This window comes from Ipomoea triloba, chromosome 9, assembly GCF_003576645.1.
Source record: "Ipomoea triloba cultivar NCNSP0323 chromosome 9, ASM357664v1".
Lineage (NCBI taxonomy): Eukaryota > Viridiplantae > Streptophyta > Magnoliopsida > Solanales > Convolvulaceae > Ipomoea > Ipomoea triloba.
Window position 1 is genome coordinate 7,244,314 of NC_044924.1, and position 20,533 is coordinate 7,264,846.

At 35.9% G+C, this 20,533-nt stretch overlaps 3 protein-coding genes and 1 pseudogene across 6 annotated transcripts in view; 2 read left to right on the top strand and 2 right to left on the bottom strand.

Moving 5' to 3' along the window:
* Nucleotides 1-5,424: 5,424 nt before the first annotated feature.
* On the top strand, nt 5,425-12,249 carry LOC116029430. Of its 2 annotated transcripts, XM_031271434.1 has the most exons (4): nt 5,426-5,783; nt 5,908-9,147; nt 9,715-10,119; nt 10,249-12,249. In XM_031271434.1, exons 2-4 carry the CDS (start codon nt 5,962-5,964, stop codon nt 11,962-11,964), a joined length of 5,307 nt encoding a protein of 1,768 aa, XP_031127294.1. In that variant the 5' UTR covers nt 5,426-5,783; nt 5,908-5,961; the 3' UTR covers nt 11,965-12,249. The 2 variants fall into 2 exon arrangements, with proteins under 2 accessions (XP_031127293.1, XP_031127294.1); XM_031271433.1 differs by having other exon boundaries at nt 5,425-5,783; nt 9,715-12,249.
* A 435-nt stretch (nt 12,250-12,684) lies between these two features.
* Nucleotides 12,685-14,023, bottom strand: LOC116029502 (annotated as a pseudogene).
* A 939-nt stretch (nt 14,024-14,962) lies between these two features.
* LOC116029431 (calmodulin-7) lies at nt 14,963-17,243 on the top strand. The gene is made up of 2 exons (XM_031271435.1): nt 14,963-15,236; nt 16,587-17,243. Exons 1-2 carry the CDS (start codon nt 15,161-15,163, stop codon nt 16,958-16,960), a joined length of 450 nt encoding a protein of 149 aa, XP_031127295.1. The 5' UTR covers nt 14,963-15,160; the 3' UTR covers nt 16,961-17,243.
* Nucleotides 17,244-18,634: 1,391 nt separating this feature from the next.
* The window catches only part of LOC116028574 (ubiquitin-conjugating enzyme E2 22-like), a 4,571-nt gene continuing 2,672 nt past the window's right edge, over nt 18,635-20,533 (bottom strand). For all 3 annotated transcript variants that reach the window (XM_031270325.1, XM_031270324.1, XM_031270323.1), the window contains exons 4-7: nt 20,404-20,481; nt 19,934-20,046; nt 19,669-19,772; nt 18,635-19,130 (exon numbers count right to left, since the gene is read on the bottom strand). In XM_031270325.1, the coding sequence (XP_031126185.1) occupies nt 18,767-19,130; nt 19,669-19,772; nt 19,934-20,046; nt 20,404-20,481 (659 nt within the window). In that variant the 3' untranslated portion in view covers nt 18,635-18,766. The remainder of the gene's footprint in view (nt 19,131-19,668; nt 19,773-19,933; nt 20,047-20,403; nt 20,482-20,533) is intronic.

Genomic DNA, 20,533 nt, shown 5'->3' on the forward strand with positions numbered 1-20,533 from the left:
AATGTACATTTTATTATGGTCCACACAGCTTACATTAAAAATGTATATTTTATTATGGTCCACACAATAATTTGCCGTGTTTGGTTCGCACTCAGCATCGGGCTGAAAATCAGATACTTGGTAATATAAATGGGTTTGATGAAAGTATTTTACATGTTTGGTAATATGTTGGAATTATAATGATTACTAATATTGATGTTTGGTAATATGTTGGAATTATAATGATTACTAATATTGATGTTTGGTTATATGTTGGAATTATAATGATTACTAATATTGATGTTTGGTTATGTACGACTCTATAATGGGAATAAAGGTTTTTGAAGTACAAAAACAAAAAAAAAAAAATCAGATACTTGGTAATATAAATGGGTTTGATGAAAGTATTTTACATGTTTGGTAATATGTTGGAATTATAATGATTACTAATATTGATGTTTGGTAATATGTTGGAATTATAATGATTACTAATATTGATGTTTGGTTATATGTTGGAATTATAATGATTACTAATATTGATGTTTGGTTATATACGACTCTATAATGGGAATAAAGGTTTTTGAAGTACAAAAACAAAAAAAATCAAGGCAATTGATCATAATATAATGACATCCAAAACACTAATATGAACAAAAACAAAAGCAAAAATCTAAAAGTACTAATCCAAACTTAAATATTAGACCATCAATAAGATGGAATGATGCCAAAGACCTTGTGGTCAAGCGGCATAACTGTGGCCCTTCCAAGTGAGAGGTGCTTCAGTAGGTTGAGAACGTATGTATGGACATATGCTACATTGTAACAGAGTTAATAGTATTCAAAAAAAAAAAAAGATGGAATGATACTCATTTTTAATTGAATGAGTAATCGAATCTCATAGTTATGTTTTAGAAAGTTGTCAGCCAAACACTAACATAGGTGTCCAACCTTCTCACCCACGTAGGTAACCTCACGTGTTCTATCTCTTTGCAAACTTGAGATCATTAAGAACATTTATGCTCAACCTCTCAATTATTAAGCTATGAATCCATTAAGTCTGTCTCAATATGACCACCCACCTTATAGGATTGTGATTTCATTAATGACTTCATATGATCACAAAAAGTGGACCATCATACATTCATCACCTCTTGGTCTTTTAAGTCATTCCATTAATACTTCAAAGACTAACCTCATAATTAGCATTCTCAATTAAAGTAAGTTCATCATCTCAATCAAACTTACATACACTTTGACGATGAGTACTTTATTTGCTCACAAATAATTATTTTGAGATTTTCATGTTTAACATTAAACATTATCTTTTATCATTATTATCGGTATAACTTAGAGACTTATATGAAGAAGCTAATTACCCTCACAATGCAACACTTACAAATATTTTTCTCAAAAGTAATTGATCTCTTACCAAGATTAGTCTTTGATGCCTTACTTTGTAAACTGAGTTTTGCAAATTTGCTTTGTGAAACTTTATATTAGCTTTGCATTTAATTAATACATATTCAATAGTTGAATATATTTCAACAAACTTGGTTACCTCAAACCATCATAATTTAAACATGAACCATAGGTCTTCCAATATGACTCAACCAATATTTAAATATCATATATGAATGCTCATTGCCAGTAAGCCAAATAAATAATGTTGTTTGCATACTACTTCAAGTTGAACAACATAATCACAAATTTCACATAATGTTCTTGAGAGAAATAAATGTTATATTCAAACTGCATTATTTATTATATAATAATTTATCTACATAAATTTCAACAAGGTGAATTCGACATGTATAACTTTAACATTCAAAGTTATTTCAACTTCACCAGTATAGTTTTCCTTTCGAGGAAATTCATAACCATATATAGCATTGATATAATGAAAATCAACACAAATTTCATATTTATTATTGTCAAAAGAACAAATAATCCTTATTTATTAAATGGTAATTTAAGTCATTGTTATAATTACAACACATGAGTAATATTTATTTGTAATACTTATATATTTAACATGTGAAATTAATCTCATTTTAGACGAGAATCAAATGACGCTTCAACTAGCTTGTATTCTCAAAAGGAATGAGATGAAAACAGTCAAAACACCATCGGCGGTCTTCAGCACATTAACTTGTGCATGTTAGCCATCAACTTTAGTGTTTCATATATTAGTATTGGTGATCCACATTTCATATTTAACTCCAACTGATTTATGGACAAACATTGTTTTAATTAATTAATTGTCATATATAAACACCGACTTTAATTTGTGTACCCTATGCTATGCATAGTATTTATATTTAATGCACTAAGCCACTAATGTTATATTATTTATAGGATTAAATCTATTAAATAGTCTAGACTATACTTTGCTATTAATAACGTACATCAAGAGTGTATACTACTATATTATTTGATTCTATGCAATAATTTTTTACTTTATTTCACCGACAAATATTTACAACTTAAACTTTTGAATTGATATAATAATAATAATAATAATAATAATAATAATAATAATAATAATGGGATCGGACTATGATGGGGCAATATCCCACTAAAAAATGTTCAAGTCAAAGCTTTGAAGTTTGAATAGAGAAATTGCAACTAGGAAGGTAGGTAAAAGTTGCGATTGACACGAGGAGTGTCATTTTATATTATTAGGCAGGGGAGTTTCACTTTAAACAAAATCTCCCTCCGTTTTTTTCTTTGTAGCATTTTCAATAATTGTAATTTTTTAGTAGTTTTGTAGGTGTAATTAGAAAAGAGAATACGAAAGAAATAAAAAAAAAAAAGAAAAAAAAAAAACAAGTCTAACCAAAAAATTTTTAAAACATAACCTTTTATGCTCCCAAGGGTGGGTGCAGTGTACGCACAAGGTGCGCTGAACGCGTGATCTTCACGCTCTCATTTTTTCAGGCGGACCCCACATGCTCAGTCCAAAAACCTTTTCTCCCGTAATTCTGCAAAGACTCAAAAGCTTCACTCTCTTCTCCTTCTCTCATCCACATCGTCTTCCTTCCTCAAAAACCACACTAAAAATTTATAATGGGGATGTCCTTAGCCACAACAAATACATATATATATATTTCTATACATATACTCCGTAAGCAAAACGTGACATAGATTTAGTAAAAAAAAAGTGTTAAATTTTCATTGCTGGTTTTTTCTGTTAAAATTTATGTGCCTCATCCTTCATGATTTATTAAAAGCTATAAACATCCAATCTCAATAGAATTAACATCGAAATCACATATTCAAATTGTATAACAAAATAAGATAAAACATCATATCATCGAAACAGCAAAGACGCATTTCATTTTATAATAGAGTAGAAGAAGCTGTATGTATGAACAAATAAAATATTGTAGTAATAAAAATTGTAGTGTTGACAAGGAAATTCAAATAAAAAAAATAGATAAATGAATAATATATACGGAGTAATATTTTATTAACTTGCAGGACGAAATGGGAAATGGCAGATGGAAACGAATGTGGTCCTGTCATGCCCATAGGCCATAGGAGCCATTAACCAAACTCAAAAACTCATCAAAAAGCAAAAGGGTTGGATTAAGCTCTTCAGATCCAAGAAAGTAATCATGCCCCCCATTCCTTCCCACCATGCCACGACCCATTTCAAACTTATTATTTAAAAAATTATCTACAATTTTACAACCACATACACACATATATCATATATGTATCTAATGAAAAATGATACTCCTCTGTCCCATTTTACTTGTCATATTTACTATTTATTGGTCAAACTAACTCTTTCTTCTTCGCTTATTTTCTTTAGTAATTTTTTATTATTTTTAATTTTTTTTTTTGTTTAATAGTACTTTTAATGTAGTTTCTAAATATATAAATTTTATATATTAATGCTAAATTTAATATTATGAAAAATTGGATTAAAAATTACTTCAGTCAAGCCTCGTTAAACGAACAAGACAACCATTTTGGGACGGATATAGTATATATATATATATATATATATATATATATATATATATATATATATATATATAACGCAATGACATTTCTATAATTATGATGATACTTTTAAAAATCTCTACTGACACTCAAACTCATCATTTTCTATATGGGAGTGTAACCGGGTGCCACTAAACCGCAAGGTCTTGACAAATGTTTTAAGTTATTATACAAGTATAAACTTAAAATCTTATTTACTCAAAATAAAAAACTTGAAGCATTGTCCACAAATTATTGATTTGTCGATTGGTGTGTGCGTGTATATTTTGCTCACATCCTTACCGTCGTCTTTCACTTTCAAAAGTAGTCATATCATCATATTTACAAATTAACCATTATTCTCCTCTACATTCTTACGATTTCAATTCAACTAGCTTTTAAAATATAACAACAACAATATTCATTTATATTATTTAATTTTACAAAACTATCAAAAGTGGCCAAAAATAGTGTTTGCAAGGCTTGCAAAGAAGTGAAAAATATATATATAATTAATGAAACCTACATACCATGTAGTCGGCCAATATTAACATTAGTTTAAAAGTTGTTAACCTAGTTAATTGAAGGTATAATTTTTCTTTGAGTAATACTGACTCTATTACAATGTAGTATATGTTCATAGCTATTTTCGCAAGTTATTGAAGCACAAAGAGTCAACAATTGCCTCCACTGAGGCTCGAACTCACTCTCATCATTCATGTGAAAGTGTAAATCGGGACACCGGGTGCCACTAGACCAAAATAACATATACTTCTTTCAAAGTGAGGGGTTCATCGTGCGCAGTAAGCAAAGATTTAACACCTGTGTTTAGTTGAGTTACCATGATTTATATCTTCTCATATATTCTATCGGGCCAATGTGTGAGGGCCCTTGAAATTGGGAATTCAACTTTTTGGGAAGAAAGTTTAATATCAAAAAAAAAAAAAAAAGAGATCACATGGTAATCCAGACAGTAACTTTACAAACTTTTTACCATGGAGAACAATAAAATAAAGAATGAAATAACATAGCCAGCATGGACAGTTCAACTAGTCACATGGCTGAAGTTTGGGAAGAAAAATAAGAGATCGAGTCAAAGTGAGGGGCTCCTTGCACGTACCATGATATTTTGTCAGGTCGGGACGTGACCGGCCCTTGGAGTTGGAGATTCTAACCTTTTGGGAGGAAAGAATGAAATAACACAACACACTTATATGTTAGATTCAAAGTTAATTCTTTGTGATTAAGTTTTGTAATTTATGAAAAGTGAATTGGAATTAATTGGAGATGGCCCAGAATGACAGAATCCCATATTCCCTAGTCCAGGTAAACAAAGCTGTCTGATAAGAAGAGAATTAATTACTATACTAATAAATGCACCACATTCCAACAAGGACACCATAATGCATCAGTTTTTGTGTGTCAGCTGCCTTTAATCTAATGGATCACAAACATTCTTGGTGTGAAATGGACTCGATCAAGCTATAGCCCTTCTGAAGATACACAGAGCATAGAGTGGCAAAAAGGAAAGGGACTGGGTGAAAAAGAAAGAAAAGGGTCCAACTTTTTCTTTTTTTATTTTCTTTCCTTCCTCACCTCTCTCTCTTTCATTGATTCCCTCTTCAGTCTTTACACAATTCAACACTCAAAGCATTGAACCAGAACATTTAGAAATATCCATAGCTTTAACCCTTTGTAGAGGTGAAGAATTTTTCTTCATACTCAGCTGCTATTCTGCTTTGGCTTGAAAGTCATTTTTTGTTTGTTTGTTTGATAAGTGAGAGAGTTTGTCTGTTCAGTTCCAGATTTTCCAGGTACTGGCTGATCATCTATTGTCATTCAATTAATTTCTTGGTGTTTTTTCCTGTTTTCTTGTTTGACTTGATCTAACATAAACTGGGTTGTTTCTTGATTTGTACCCCCACCCCCTTTTTTCAGATTTTTGGGAAGTAAAGTTGCGATAAAGCTAGAAAGGGGGGATAAGAAGAAGAAATGGGTGTTCAACTGCAAGATATTGGAGTTCAAATGAGGAAAGTTTTGATCTTTTCAACTAGGGCATGTTATAAAATTGTTTGCAATCATCCAATCCTAGTGGGTTTGCTTTGTTTTTTGGCATTACTGTACAGATCATTTCCTTTTGTGTTTTCTGTATTGTTGTCTCTATCTCCTGTTCTTGTATGCACTGCTGTTCTCCTTGGCACTTTATTAAGTTTTGGCCAACCAAACATACCTGAGATTGAAAGGGAAGAGAAAACTGTTCATGATATAGTAGTGCCTCTGAAAATTGGGGTTTTGCAAGATGATACTGTGGTTGAGAAGGATGATGAGAGTTATTCTGTGGATAGATACACAACCAATGAGACGGATACGGTGGATCAGTCGATTGAGGAGCTGGGTTTGGGTGTTAATAAACTTTGTGAGGTTGAGAGGGGTGATAGTTTTGGTGATGATGCACCACTTCTTGAAAACGAATCTCGGGAAATTGAATTGGAGAGTAGGATGTTTTTGGAAGGAGGAAGAGAGTTGTACGGTTTGGGATCCGAGCAGAAGAATGGAAAGATCGAGGAGAGGCTTGATGATGGGGAAATTTTAGATCATCAGTACTCTCCACTTCCTAATGTGGATGATGAGAATCTTGAATTTGATAATGAGAAATCTGTTGATTCCTTCGACTCTAGGACGGTGTATATTGGTTCTCCTGTTATTGATAGGGAGATTTTAGATCGCCAGTACTCTCCGATTCCTAACATGGATGATGAAAATCTTGAATTTGATAATGATAAATCCGTCGATTCCTTTGACTCTAAAATGGTGAATGTTGATTCTCCTCCCGGTTCGCCATTGAAACAAGAGGAGGAGGAAGAAGAAGAAGACGAGGAGGAAGAAGATGATGAAGAGAGTTTGGATTCGGGTTCAGATAGAGCAGAGAGCTCTTCCCCAGATGCTTCAATGGCTGACATTATCCCGATGCTTGATGAGCTTCATCCTCTTTTAGATGAAGACACTCCACAACCGATTAATCTGTTGCACGATGGTTCCGATGCTGCTTCAGAGTGTTCGAAATCTTGTGACAGTGATCAGGAGTCTGATGACGGGACTGAAAACCAAGAAGTAGAAGCTGGAGGCGATGATGAGAAAGGAGAGGGGAAAGAAACAACTAAAGACAAACAAGAACAAACAGAATCTGCAATTTCATGGACCGAGGAGGACCAGAAGAATCTCATGGACCTGGGAAGCTCAGAGCTCGAAAGGAACCAACGGTTGGAAAGCCTCATTGCCAGGAGAAGAGCTCGGAAGAGCATGAGGACAATGGTTGAAAGGAATTTGATTGATTTAGAAAGCGTTGATCTTCCATTCAATATTGCTCCCATTTCAACTGCACGGAAAAATCCTTTTGATCTTCCTGGTGATCAATATGATCTAGGACTACCACCAATTCCCGGCTCTGCTCCGTCCGTTTTACAGCCTCGGAGAAACCCTTTCGATCTTCCTTATGACTCAAGTGAAGAGAAGCCCGATCTTAAGGAAGACAGTTTCCAACAAGAGTTTAAGACATCTCATGCCAAAGAGTCATTCTTCAGGCGCCATGAAAGTTTTAATGTACGACCATCATTATTTGGTCCAAGTCGGCATGAGAAGAAGGATATCCTCTTGAGACCTTATTTTGTTCCAGAAGAAATGGATTCAGAAGGATCAAGCCACTCACGGTTTCAAAGACAATCAAGTGAACTTAGTGACTCAAGAGTAAGTTCTATTCCTGAAACTGAGTCAGTGGCCTCGGCTATTGATCTGGAAGACAAGAGCCTCATTAAAGAAGAAACAGAAGACAAGAACCTTAGTGACGAAGATCTGGTGGACAAAGACCTAATTTACAAGCATAGCTCCGAGGATCAAGCTCTGATATCTGAGGAGGAGCATACTTCCAGGCATGTTGAACATGGAAGCCAATCTTCTGAGGTGGACTCACGACAGATGGGTGCAGCAGATTGGAAGGATTCCGGAGTAGATGAGGCTGAAATGAAATGGGAGAGCGAGGAAAATCATCACAGAGTGGAACCAAGTCTGATGCTGGAAGGATATGCTGCCAAAGCTTTGGATCTCACTGTAACAGAAATTCATTCAAAATCAGAATCTTTAGAACAGCATAGTCGTCACTCAAGCTCCTCATCACATTCAGAAGAAGGTGAAAAGATATTTGATGATAGTGAAACCCATTGGCTATCGGGTTTGGGAGAAAGAAGGGATCATTCTGAAAGTGTTATTTCAAGAGAGGCTTCATTAGGAGGGGCAGATTTTGATATCAGAGGCACTTCTGTGGATGAGAATCAATACTGGGAGCCTGTTTATGATTTAAGTCCCACTCCATTGAAAGAAATTTCTTCATCCTCAGTTGCTCGAGATGTGCATGTGGAGTCTGAATTGGGTTTATCGCCAGTATTAGTCGATAGAACCCTTTCTCCTCCTGACATGGAAGCTGTGGAGAGTGGCCAGGAAATTGAGAAGTCTACTCCAATTAGTGATGAGATGTTAGCTAGCTCGCCCAATTCACAACCAGTAGAAGAAGATGAATTGATATCAGAGGATGCTATGCTTTTAAAGAATAATGAAGTTTCAAATTTGGAGTCATCTGAAAACTGTGAAGTCTCGTTTTCTGGTGATCCAGTAGTGACCGGAGGTGTTGTCAGAGAGGATTCCCTGGACTCAAAAGCATCTGTTAACACTTCTGCTGATCAAAATATTCTAGATCAACAAGGTAGAGTTGAGCATGTACTCGATACAAGTCTCTATTCTAATTTTGACACCGACATCTATCTGGATGCTCAGCACGCAGAGGTCCTGACCATGGGGTCTGTTTCCAAGTCCACTGAAGCTCAAGGTATAGATCTGTTTGAAAACGAAGAACATTCTTCAACTGCTGTTCAGGTTTCACTTGTTCAACCTTGTACAACTTTTGAGAATCCATCGCTGGGGAATAATCAAATTGACATGGAAGTAGCAGGTATTCATCTGGAGCACAATGGCGTTCACTTATCAAATCTTGATGCTCTTACAGATAAAGATCCTCTTAGCGAGGGGCCAATTTCTCCACAATATCAATGTAGCTCTACAGAAAAATCCTTTTCTCAATCTGACAAAGAGTTACCACCGTTGGATTGCAAAGACCACTCAGAAATGCAGGTTAGTGAAATTGTAACAGACATTTATTATTTTCTTGTGCCTGATCCCAAAGGATTTCTTTGCCTTTTCAGTACGTTTTATTTAATCCATTTGTTAGAATAATCAACTCGGTTAATCTAGATATTACGATTTTTTTCTTGTACCAATCATATGAAGAAGTGGGAACTTTAAGATTGATAGTCTTGCTAAACTAAAAATGTTGAGGCAACTCCATTTAGAACCTTATATACTATTTAGGAAGATAACACCTGATCTAAGTTTAATTGCATAATTACAGAAATCATTTTTCTATTTCCCTTTTTCTTTAATTTTTATCAATGGAGGTTTGAGACAGTGTTGAAACTTAATTTTTAGGTTGTGGGGTGTAAAATTAACTAGAGGTTCAGTTTCATTTGTCCATGTTGGGAACTCATATTTTGGTTTTGTGATTCACAGTCAACACACAAATTCTGTAACCATTTACAAATAAAAAATTATAAGACGGTAGTGCACAAACTTAACATTAAAATCACATCTTTTGTTGTTGGTCACGGAAATACTAGTTATCTTATCTTCTGATAAAAGCAGGAGCCACCACTTATCGTGATGGAATCAGATGAAGAGGCAAGCAGCACGGGCCAATTAAATAATGTCCTAGGATTCAGAGGTCTTGACTGTGAGGCTCAACCAATCACTGCCGCTCCCTCGTCTCCTCCATTTGCTTCAATACTCCACAAGGTTGATGAAGTCACAGAAGATGCTGGCCAATCAGACATACATGAGAGCGTTTTGGATGAAGTGCAAAATGATAACCATATTGATGCCTTGAAAAGCCACCAGTTTTTTACGGAAGCAATTGAGTTTGAAGACACGGATGGCATCGAGGAAATTGATGAAGGGATACTATCTGAATTAGATGCAGTTGGCGACTTCAGCATCAAAGAATCAATTTCAAGCTTGAATGAGTTTGACAGTGGCATCGATTCCAGTGGAGTAAGTGTTCCCGTTGTACATAATGCTGCCTCTATTGCTCCATTGTTTCTTGAAGAAGACTCCATATATGTTCATGAAAAGATATTTGCAGAGCAGTCTGAGAACCTAAATGCATCTATGGCTGAACAGGTATACAAAAATGAAGAGAAGATAGAGTGTGGTTCAGAATTTTTTACTCCTGGCGTAAGCCTTAAGGAAGATGTCGATTCATCTAGCACTGGATTTGCCGAAAGAGAATTCCAGGAATCAGGGGATCGTAAATCAGCAAAAGAAGAGTCATTGCTGACGGGCAATGACTGGGAACCTCATGGGGTCAATCTCAATTCAAATACCGAGGAAACCAACCCTGGAATGCCTCTAGTTGAAGCTCAATCACTGAAAGATTTAGAAGCTATTTATGAGCAAGCCAAATTAGAATCCGTGGAAACTGAGGTGGCATTTGGACTGTCTCAGTCACCTCAAGAAGTTCAGTTGCTTCAAAATTCAAACACAGAAGATGTCAGCCCAGGATTGCCTTTAGTTGAAGCAAGTTCAGTGAAAGATTTAGAAGCTATTTATGAGCAAGCCAAATTGAGCACCATGGAAACCAAGGTGGGGCTTGGACCGTCCGAGTTGAATCAAGATTCAAATACTGAAGATGCTGACCCTGGAATGCCTTTAGTTGAAGCAAACTCGCTGAAAGATTTGGAATCTATTTATGAGCAAGCCAAATTGGACTCCATGGAGACCAATTTGGTGCTTGAGCTGCCCGAGTTGAATCAAAATTCAAATGCTGAAGATGCTGACCCTGGAATGCCTTTGGTTGAAGCAAGCTCGCTGAAAGATTTAGAATCTATTTATGAGCAAGCCAAATCGAACTCCATGGAGACTGAGGTGGGGCCTGGGCTGTCCGAGTTGAATCAAAATTCAAATACTGATGACACTGACCCTGGAATGCCTTTGGTTGAAGCAAGCTCGCTGAGCGATTTAGAATCTATTTATGAGCAAGCCAAATCGAATTCCTTGGAGACTGAGTTACCTCAAGAAGTTCAATTGGAAGCGGATACAGATTCTGGAATGCCAAAAGTTGTAGCACAAAGCATTGAAGATCTTGACTCTGTTTTCCGGCAAATAGACAGTAAAGAATGTGAAAAACACGATCTTCTTGATCCTTCTCATACTGATTCTGGAATGTCATTACCTGAAGTGCAGAGTATTCAAGATACTGGCTCGGCATTCGATCAAATAGACAGCAAAGGAAATGAAAAGCATGATTCCCTTCATCCGCCTCATGCTGAGGAGGCCTCTGGCGAATCTGAGAATTCTAAGAACGTGACACTGCAAGAACATTCAAGTTTGATAGAGAATGAGATCAAATTCGAAGCTAGATCGACTGAAGATACTGATTCAGATCATTTGCAACTCCATGAAAGCGATCCTGAGAGACACATTCTTCGCGATTCTCTTGTTGGGGATGCAGATGCACTCGAGTCATTGCACGTGGGAGCCCCCTCCCATGAACGCGAGATGGAGACAGACTCAGCCTTAAAGCAAGAAACAGAAGACAACGCAGAGAAACCAATGAAGTCGAGTTTGAGTTCTCAAGATGTATTAGTTGAAGCCACACATAATGTCGAAGGGGACTCATCCAAGGGTACATCAAGTGTTAAAGATCGTGATGTACCAGAAGATGGGAATGGCAGTACTAAAAATCTGAACTTTGAAGTTGATGATAAGTCTGAATATTCAGACTTGGCAACATCTGCTGAAAAGGGTGATCAAGAAACTCCTGAAGGTGATAGTTCAAGTGCAATGGATGTTAAAGCCAAGAAAGAGGAGTCCCCAGGTGACTCTCATAGTGAATGAGAAATGGTAATGAATCTTTCTTGGTAAATGGAAGAGTGGAGTTTGATTTTTAATTTTTAATTTTTTTATACAAGCTAGTCTCTTAATTTGTTGATTTTTTGTGTTCTGTTCAATGGTGCTTGGGGTAGTTTGGCTGTTTTGGAGTGAGGTCTTCCAAGATCCAATTTCCATTTGATTTTTTTAATTATTTGTATGGCGATTTTTGAGAGGAAAGTTGATTTGGTTTGGTGCTGTACACAGTATACTGTTAATTTTAATGTAAAGTGAGTGTTTGAGTCTTGAAAATTTTGATTTTTTTTTTTGAATTGTTAAGCGTTCCACATTAATAAAATAAGAAAGAATATATGAATTTATAAGATCATGAGTTAGACTAGCTAATTAGTTGAATTTAATTTTTTTTTTTAGTGTGGTTTGGCTCAGGTGCATTACAACTCATGTGTAAATTACAAAACAATTGAGTGATATTTCAAAGAAAAATACAATTAGTGGTTGGAGTAATAACAATTTTACACATCGTTGGTCAATCTGAACACCTGAATAGTGACTATGAATTTTTCTTGTCACTCAAAAAAAAAAAAAAAAAGATTTATTACAACTTACAAGCATCTTAGAGCACAGCAGCCAACAGACAAATCCTCATTCAGGACCTTTGAGTAAGGAAAATAATGGCATCTAATCTTCAGGAACAGTGGCCTAAGTCTATTCACCAAAGTCTTTATTTTATGAACAGTTTGTATCATAGCTTGCCAGTCCCATTAACTCTGGACCTTCCAGCTGAGGATTATTCTCAAAGCTACATATTGACCCCAAAAAAAACACAGTAAATCTCACATGCATAAAACTTTAGAAAGTTATCAAAAGTTAGACAGTAAAAATGGATACATTATTAGACCCACCACACAGGTAGGCAAAACAGGAATCTTGGTACTTTTATGAGTTCTATAAATCACTAAGTTATTATGTCCCTTCTGCTCAGATGTGGATGGTACTAATAGTCATTGAGTGTTCTCACTCACTAGACACCAATACACCTACTTAGACTGTTCACAATCATCCAAAAGTTCAATTTTGGGTTGAATTTATCTAGCCTTATACTACAAGGACTTTATGTCGTAATTCACTATAAGCCCTAAAATTATCTAATTGTTCTTGATAACTTGGAACCAAATTCCGGATTAGCTCTTCTTTTCTCTCTTAATATTACAAAGGTGTCATTCTTTCTAACCAAACTAACCCCAAGCATCCATACGTATACACTGAACATGGTTCAAATGATTATCACCAAATTCTCTCTAAACATGCAACTAGTGCCTATATTAGGTCTTTCAATTTTTTTCTTTGCAACTTTTTCAATAAGATGTATTAGAAAGATCTAGAGAGTGAAAAATAACAATCTTAGAAAAAAGAAGTATACAATGAGGCCTTACTTGTTTAGTGGAATATGCTCAAATGGACCAGTTATATATCGGGATTGTTCCACACAAATTGTTATTAGATACATCCCTGGTACAGGAAAAAAAAAGGCGCAGATCTTTGAAATCTATATTGCATCAACGCATAATAATGACAAAAACTTAGATGTCAAAATCCACTTACATGACTTTCAAGGTAGGAGTATCAATAAGTTCTCCTGGGATTCGCCCAGTTAACTGATTATCACTAAGACGCCTGTGAAAGAATATATAATTATGTTACAAGTATCAAATTAAACTAGGTGAAAAAAGACTGAAAGAATTAAAACTTGACTTACAGGAACACAAGATTCTTCAACTTCCCCAATGGAGGAGGAATGGCCCCCGAGATATTGTTGATATTCATTAGCACTCACAGGTACTGCAAATGTTCAAGCTTCCCAATATCAGGTACCAGAAAACCAGATAAGTTTGAGTTGCCGAGGTCCCTGCGGGGGATATTACAGAAATATTAAGATTTTGTCCTAAAGAAACCATCTTGCATATCCTATATTTGCACTTTTACGTACCAAATACCAAAGTGATCTCTTCAGAAATGCTAATTCAACTAGGGATAAGGTTTCCTTATTGGTACATCCAATTTTCATGCTTAACTCAACTACTACATCATACTACTACAAATAATCTAAGGAATTGCAATCAGACCTTTAAACGTTTTCCCAAACACTACACATTTCTTACAGTAAGCTAAGCTCCCCACAAACACTGCATAATGCAAAAGCCATACACAAATTTGGCCTTTTATGCTTTTCACATACCCACTTCTGTTACTTGTCTATGTGCAGTGCAAGAATTACAATGCATTGATCTTTTGCTTCTCTTTTGTTTTGGTTTGTTGAAATGATCAAGACCATTGAAAACAACACTCGTAGATTTCCTTAGAAGTGTTGCATCCATCTTCATAGCTTCATAGTTGGCTCTCATTGATTCCTAATGCATCAAAAATGCTCCAAAATCATTTACTTCTCCTCAAAGATATGATGAATTGTGTCTAATTGATCAAATGAGCAAAATAAGAATCATCTTAAACACAATTGTGACATTTCGTAAGCAAAATAAGGCTAAACATAAGGTAGATGAGATATAAATATGAACAATTATGCACTTATCATGTGGTATAGTGAAATTTAGCAAAAAATGTCTTTCGAATAATGTTAGGATTAACATAATTTGTTGTAAATGACTAAAAATATAATGACACATATAAATTTAGGAAAAAAAAAAGGTAATGAACTAACACTTATAACTAAATAGATCAAAATGTCATTGTATTTAAAGTCATTTAAAAAATTTTGTTGATCGAAGATTAAAATGGTCATAATACAATAATATTAAGAACAATAGAAATAAAAAAAAAACAATTAAAAATGGACAATTAAAAACTAACTCATTTGTTTTATGAATCAATTAGTTTAAATATGTTAAAACTTTTGATTCATTTATGTAATAAAACTTAACGGGAAGGGAGGGGCAAAGCAGGAAAGGCGGAAGCAAAAAAATAGAGAAGTCGACGGCTTAGAGTAAAATAATATTACGAGCCGTGAAATTTTCCAAATGCTCTGTACCTCTCCTCTGTCCAAAATCCAAGAGGCGACACAAAACTGATCAATCTCCCACTTCCATAACCGTTTATCTCTCTGTCTCTCTCTATCTGTATTCCTCCCCTCCTCTCTCTCGCTCGACTTCCACTTTCAGTTTTTTCCTAGAGCTAACGAGTACCAGAAATGGCGGATCAGCTCACTGACGATCAGATCTCTGAGTTCAAGGAGGCCTTCAGTCTCTTCGACAAGGACGGCGACGGTTTGCTTCTTCACATTCGCTCCATTTTTGTTTTTTAATTTCTACGCTCTATATGTATATGTTTCTCTATGCATTTGTACGCGCAGATCTGCTTGATTTTCACCTTTCCATCTTACAAATATGCGTCGATTATTTGAATTTGTCGTGCTGGTAGTGTATGTTTTTGGAAAAATTGATTTGAGGCGCTGTATAGGATGATAGAGATAAAGCTCCGGAGGAGCTCATTCCTTCTCCAATCATTTGTCTTTGTAATCCTATGCTCACGCTGGATTCTTACTGTCGTTACTGGATCAACGATTTTATGGAGGCTTTTGCAAGTTTATGGTTTCTATTTTTTCATCTCAAATTTTTAATTCGAATCCGGAATTTGGAATATTTTGTACACATATTCGGATAGCAGAGAAATTTCAAAGGTTTGTGAATGGTGTAAACTATTTTCTGGTATTATCCTTACTCCTTGTCTTCTCATTCCCCTATTATGCATGTACATGAGCTAATTTTGAAATTTCACTTCAGCTTTTACTTTCGAGGTGGAGTTTTTTAAAATAAATAACTTACCAAAAAAATCTCACAAGGATTTGCAGCTTTCTATCGAGTTATATTGGTGAAAATATTCATATCTTAATTCTTAATCTAGTATTCTAATCTAATTTAAGAAAGAAAATCCTAAGTCTAATTTAATATAGAAAATCATACTCTACTGCAAGAAATAAACCTATATAGTAAGAATAGGAAAAAAAGTAAAAGCACAATTCCGATTTCCTAAATGCTTCTCAATGAATTATGGTGACACATTTCCCAATTATGTCTTTCACATTTTGGTCACAGTTAAAATAGTACTCTTTGCTTTTGAAAGTTCTTGTCTTATATGTTTTGGAAATTTGTAGAAATGAATCTTTGCCAATGCAATGACTTTGTCATATGCTCATTTGCTGACACCATTTTGACAGAGATATACATACAGCACCAATCTCATGTAATTCGCATCTTTCCCAGGAAAGTTTAGAATATACTTTTTGAATAATATGCAGATGTGTTAGTGTGTAACAATTGTTGTTGTCTCTAAACATAATTACTCTGTGAAACTACCCAATATCATTATAAAATATGGGTTTGAAATGAGCAATGTCATTATTATTGAACTGCAGTATACTTCTAGTGTTTTCTTTTTGTCTTCCTGTTATGAGCAATGTTATTATTATTGGACTGTAGTTATACTTATGGTGTTTTCTTGTCTTACTGTAATGCGCGATTTTGTTTTATTTCATGGTGCACTATATTATTTTACATTTGTGCTTAAAGATGCGATATGGGTGGCTGTGTAATAGGTTAAAGTCATGATATTTATAGGTTGCATCACTACCAAGGAGCTTGGGACTGTAATGAGGTCATTAGGGCAGAATCCTACTGAAGCTGAGCTCCAGGACATGATAAATGAAGTTGATGCTGATGGTAATGGAACTATTGATTTCCCAGAGTTTTTAAATCTCATGGCTAGGAAGATGAAGGATACTGATTCCGAGGAGGAGCTGAAAGAAGCATTCAGAGTTTTCGACAAGGACCAGAACGGTTTCATCTCTGCCGCGGAGCTTCGCCACGTGATGACCAACCTTGGGGAGAAGCTGACCGATGAAGAAGTTGATGAGATGATTCGGGAGGCTGACGTTGATGGCGATGGGCAAATCAACTACGAGGAGTTCGTTAAGGTTATGATGGCCAAGTGATTCCTTCCATTTCCCTTAAATCTTTCTAGTTTTACCACGGCTGAAATTTGGAAAGAAGACCTAAAACTTGATGGACGACGGTTCAGCTAATATCACTTGGAGTCTTTCTTTTTCTGTTTTGTTTTGAATGGTTTGTGGGTTGGAGTTGGACCTTTAATCAGAACGGCAAAGGGTGGCGAGAACTTTTTATCCTCCTTTGACGATGCGTCTTCTGACTCTTGTATCTGAACTTATTTATTGTCTAAATATAATGTTCCCAATTGGATGGATGGTTCAATATTTACGTTGATAGTTGTCCAAAGTGATTATGTAGGGCGCAATTTATGATCTGCAGATACATATCGTTTTCTATTACAGTTGGAAAACAATGTTGTCTCAACCCATATATCACACGTTTCTATAGTCAGTGAATTGTTTTGCAGGGCATTGCTGAAAGCGTCCCCTTGAATTGAAATCAGCCATGGAACTGGACAAATACAGGTGTAATTGTGTAACGTCACAATTTTGTGTTGATTTGATAGAAACACACTTTCATTGCTTTGGCAGACATAACTAGAATAGTTTGGTCTATATCTGTATCAAAAATATTATTTGCACACAAGTTTACATCGTCACAATCAAGATGTATACATTGTGTGCATCTAATATAACCCACTCATTATGTACTTAATGAAAGAAAGAAAATATCGTGCATGGCAACTCAGTTGGTCACATGTGAAGTTTGGAAAGAAATGAAAGAAAAAAAAATGAAAATGCAATGAAGTTGATTTTCCATTCAAAGAAAATACTAAATATGAATGAAAAGTATTTATATACTTGTTTGAAAAAAAAGGCATGTTAGATAGATGGAAGGATGTGTATTGCATTTTAGTGTATGGGGTGTGATGAGTTGGGTATAGTGAGCAGTAGGGACATGCCAGCCTAACACTGTTTCCTTAGTGGAATAGATCGCACAATACCATGATTGACAAACCAAATTTTGGAACCTGAATCTTACACACAAATTACATTATTTTACCCAAAAAAAAAACAAAAGAAAAAAAAAAAAAGTAAATCAGATGCTATTAGAATAACCGAAAGGCATTGGCTCAAATAGGAAGGGTCTAAGTCGCTTGAGGATAGAAGCTCGGATGGATGCAATATGCACAAAACACACCCAAATGTCACGGACTGTTTTCCGTGACTGTGTTATATCCAATGAATGAACGGACCAACTGGTTAGCCACCTTTACGGGTAAAGGTGGCGACAATAGCAATAAGGGAGTTCTGCCTTAGATGTTAGGTCTGGCCAAGTTAGGCACGCCGACCTAATTAAGTTTGGAAAGCCTGACGTTGGTCTAGGACTTGACTATGAAGGGGACCGATGCAATTCGAAAGGCACAACTGGTCGAGAGCTATTGCCGCTCTCGTGATGAGCCTATGGCAAGGCAAAACCAGATTGACACGTATAAGGGTAGGCTGGTCCACGGAGTATGAGGGGCCCTGAGATGCCGCACAAGCGTTGTATGCTGCGCCGGACTCTATGCTCGTGACACAAAGGTGTCCCACATGGGTAGCTTTAGATTGAAGCAAAGGTGTCCCATTAGGCCATTAGGGCATCTCAGTTGGCTACTGGGTGTTTAGATGGTAGGAAAGATTAAATCAAAGGTTAAGAATAATTGCTATGCTTCAGCAGAAGACCCAAATAAGAATACCATAAATTAGCACATAAAAGCGAAGTCAACTGTCTTTTGATCTTCTTTCTTGTCCCTTTTTTACCAAAGCTATCAAACAAAAAAAAGAAGTCACAAGCTCCATTTGAACAAATTATAATCTCTTCAAGCTTTTCTTTCTTGCATCTATTTTCTTTTTGTCAGCATGAACTCTTGCCAACCCAGTTTCCTTCTTCTGTGCACCAGGAGCCGCTGCTGACCCGCTACTGATTGCAGCCTCTGCTGTGGTCCCGCTAGGCATGGCCGACTGATCCAGACCATTCCCGCCTTTCATATTGATTAATGAAGCGGCTAGAGGCGATGGCTGTTGGGGAGGATTCCCTGATCCTGCATTCTTCGGGTCATCAATGTATATTGAGGTGTTGGTTTGACCAACATTCAGGGCAGCAGTCGACTCAGAAATAGTCCCCGCTTTAACCTTGGGCTTTGGCTTTAAAGCATGAATTCCAGTATAAAGCCTGAAAGTGAGAATCGAGAGTAGACAAGTTCGGAAATATCAGAAAATAAAGACAAACTAATGCTGTGTAGCTTCTGTTCTTCGTGGTTTGATTTATATATAGTTAGCGTATGAAAACTAAATAGGTTTGATTTTCTGAACGAGAAGACTGTCTGAGAGTCCTCATAGTAACCTCAGGCATGTAATGGCGAGCAGAGTTACAGACATTGTATGCATTATTTTACTTCAGTTTCCTTTCACTTCGAGTCAAATATTATTTGTTAGTAATGTAGAAGATTTTACATGGTATCTTCACCGTCACAGGAGGTAGTAGAATCGTAGAAACAAAAGGCGGTGAACTGAAGCATGTTCTCCATCTCAACTAAAAGTCTAAGCTAATAGTTGAATTGCACAACAAGCCCCTCACGTGTGGCATGGGGTTGGCTCTGATGCCAAATTGAAGCATGTGCTCCATCTCAACTAAAAGCCTAAGCTGATAGTTGATTGTACATTTATGTTTATATATTATATGCTCAACACGGTGAAATGACAATACTGACCTTGCATGTTTAGCATACTCATCATAGTTATCTAGGAGCATCTTCCCGGCTTGCTCATTTAAAGCTGATTCCGGAAATGGTTCTATCAATAAGCATCTAACCACCTGTTACCCGTTATGACCAGACACATAACAGATTAGTAAAGGGGGGAAAAACAAACTAAACAAAACGTCGGGGATAAAGTGCACTCCATACAAATCAATAGAGAACACCAAGACTCAAGTGGTCCCAACGTGATTGAAAATTAATAGAGAGCCGAACTTACCATTAGCACATGCCTTAAGCCAAGACTTGGACTCCAATCCCTTTTCAGTGCATTTACACAAATTTCACCATTGGTTGCAATATTCGGATGAAAAATTTTGGTAAGGAAATAACCTAAAGAGAAAGCAAAGATAAATTTTAGAATCTATGATTTATTGATTTTCAATGGGCACTAGCAATACCGGATCCTTTCGGGGAGAACAACTAGTATACATGTGTGTGTGCACGCACACAAATGTTTGCCATTCTCGATCACGTTTCTTGATGTCCAAGGAAAAGGGAAACTGTTCATGTGCTCAAGTAATAACATTGCCATGTGCATATGGTACATGATAGTGAAAGTGACAAGTCAAACTTAACTAGAAATAAATAAATGAAATGAAAGATACACGTCAAACTATGTTTAAACTACTACGAAGTAATAGAAATGAGGGCAGTTCTATAACTTTTCAATGAATTTGAGAGACAAACCTTTAGGAGGCGAATGAGGGAAATCATGAGATAATATCAACTTCATGCGGAAGATACCGTTCTCATATGGAGTTCCGGCTGCAAAATAGGTAAAAAAAAAAAAAAAAAAAAAAAAAAAAAATTTCCTAAA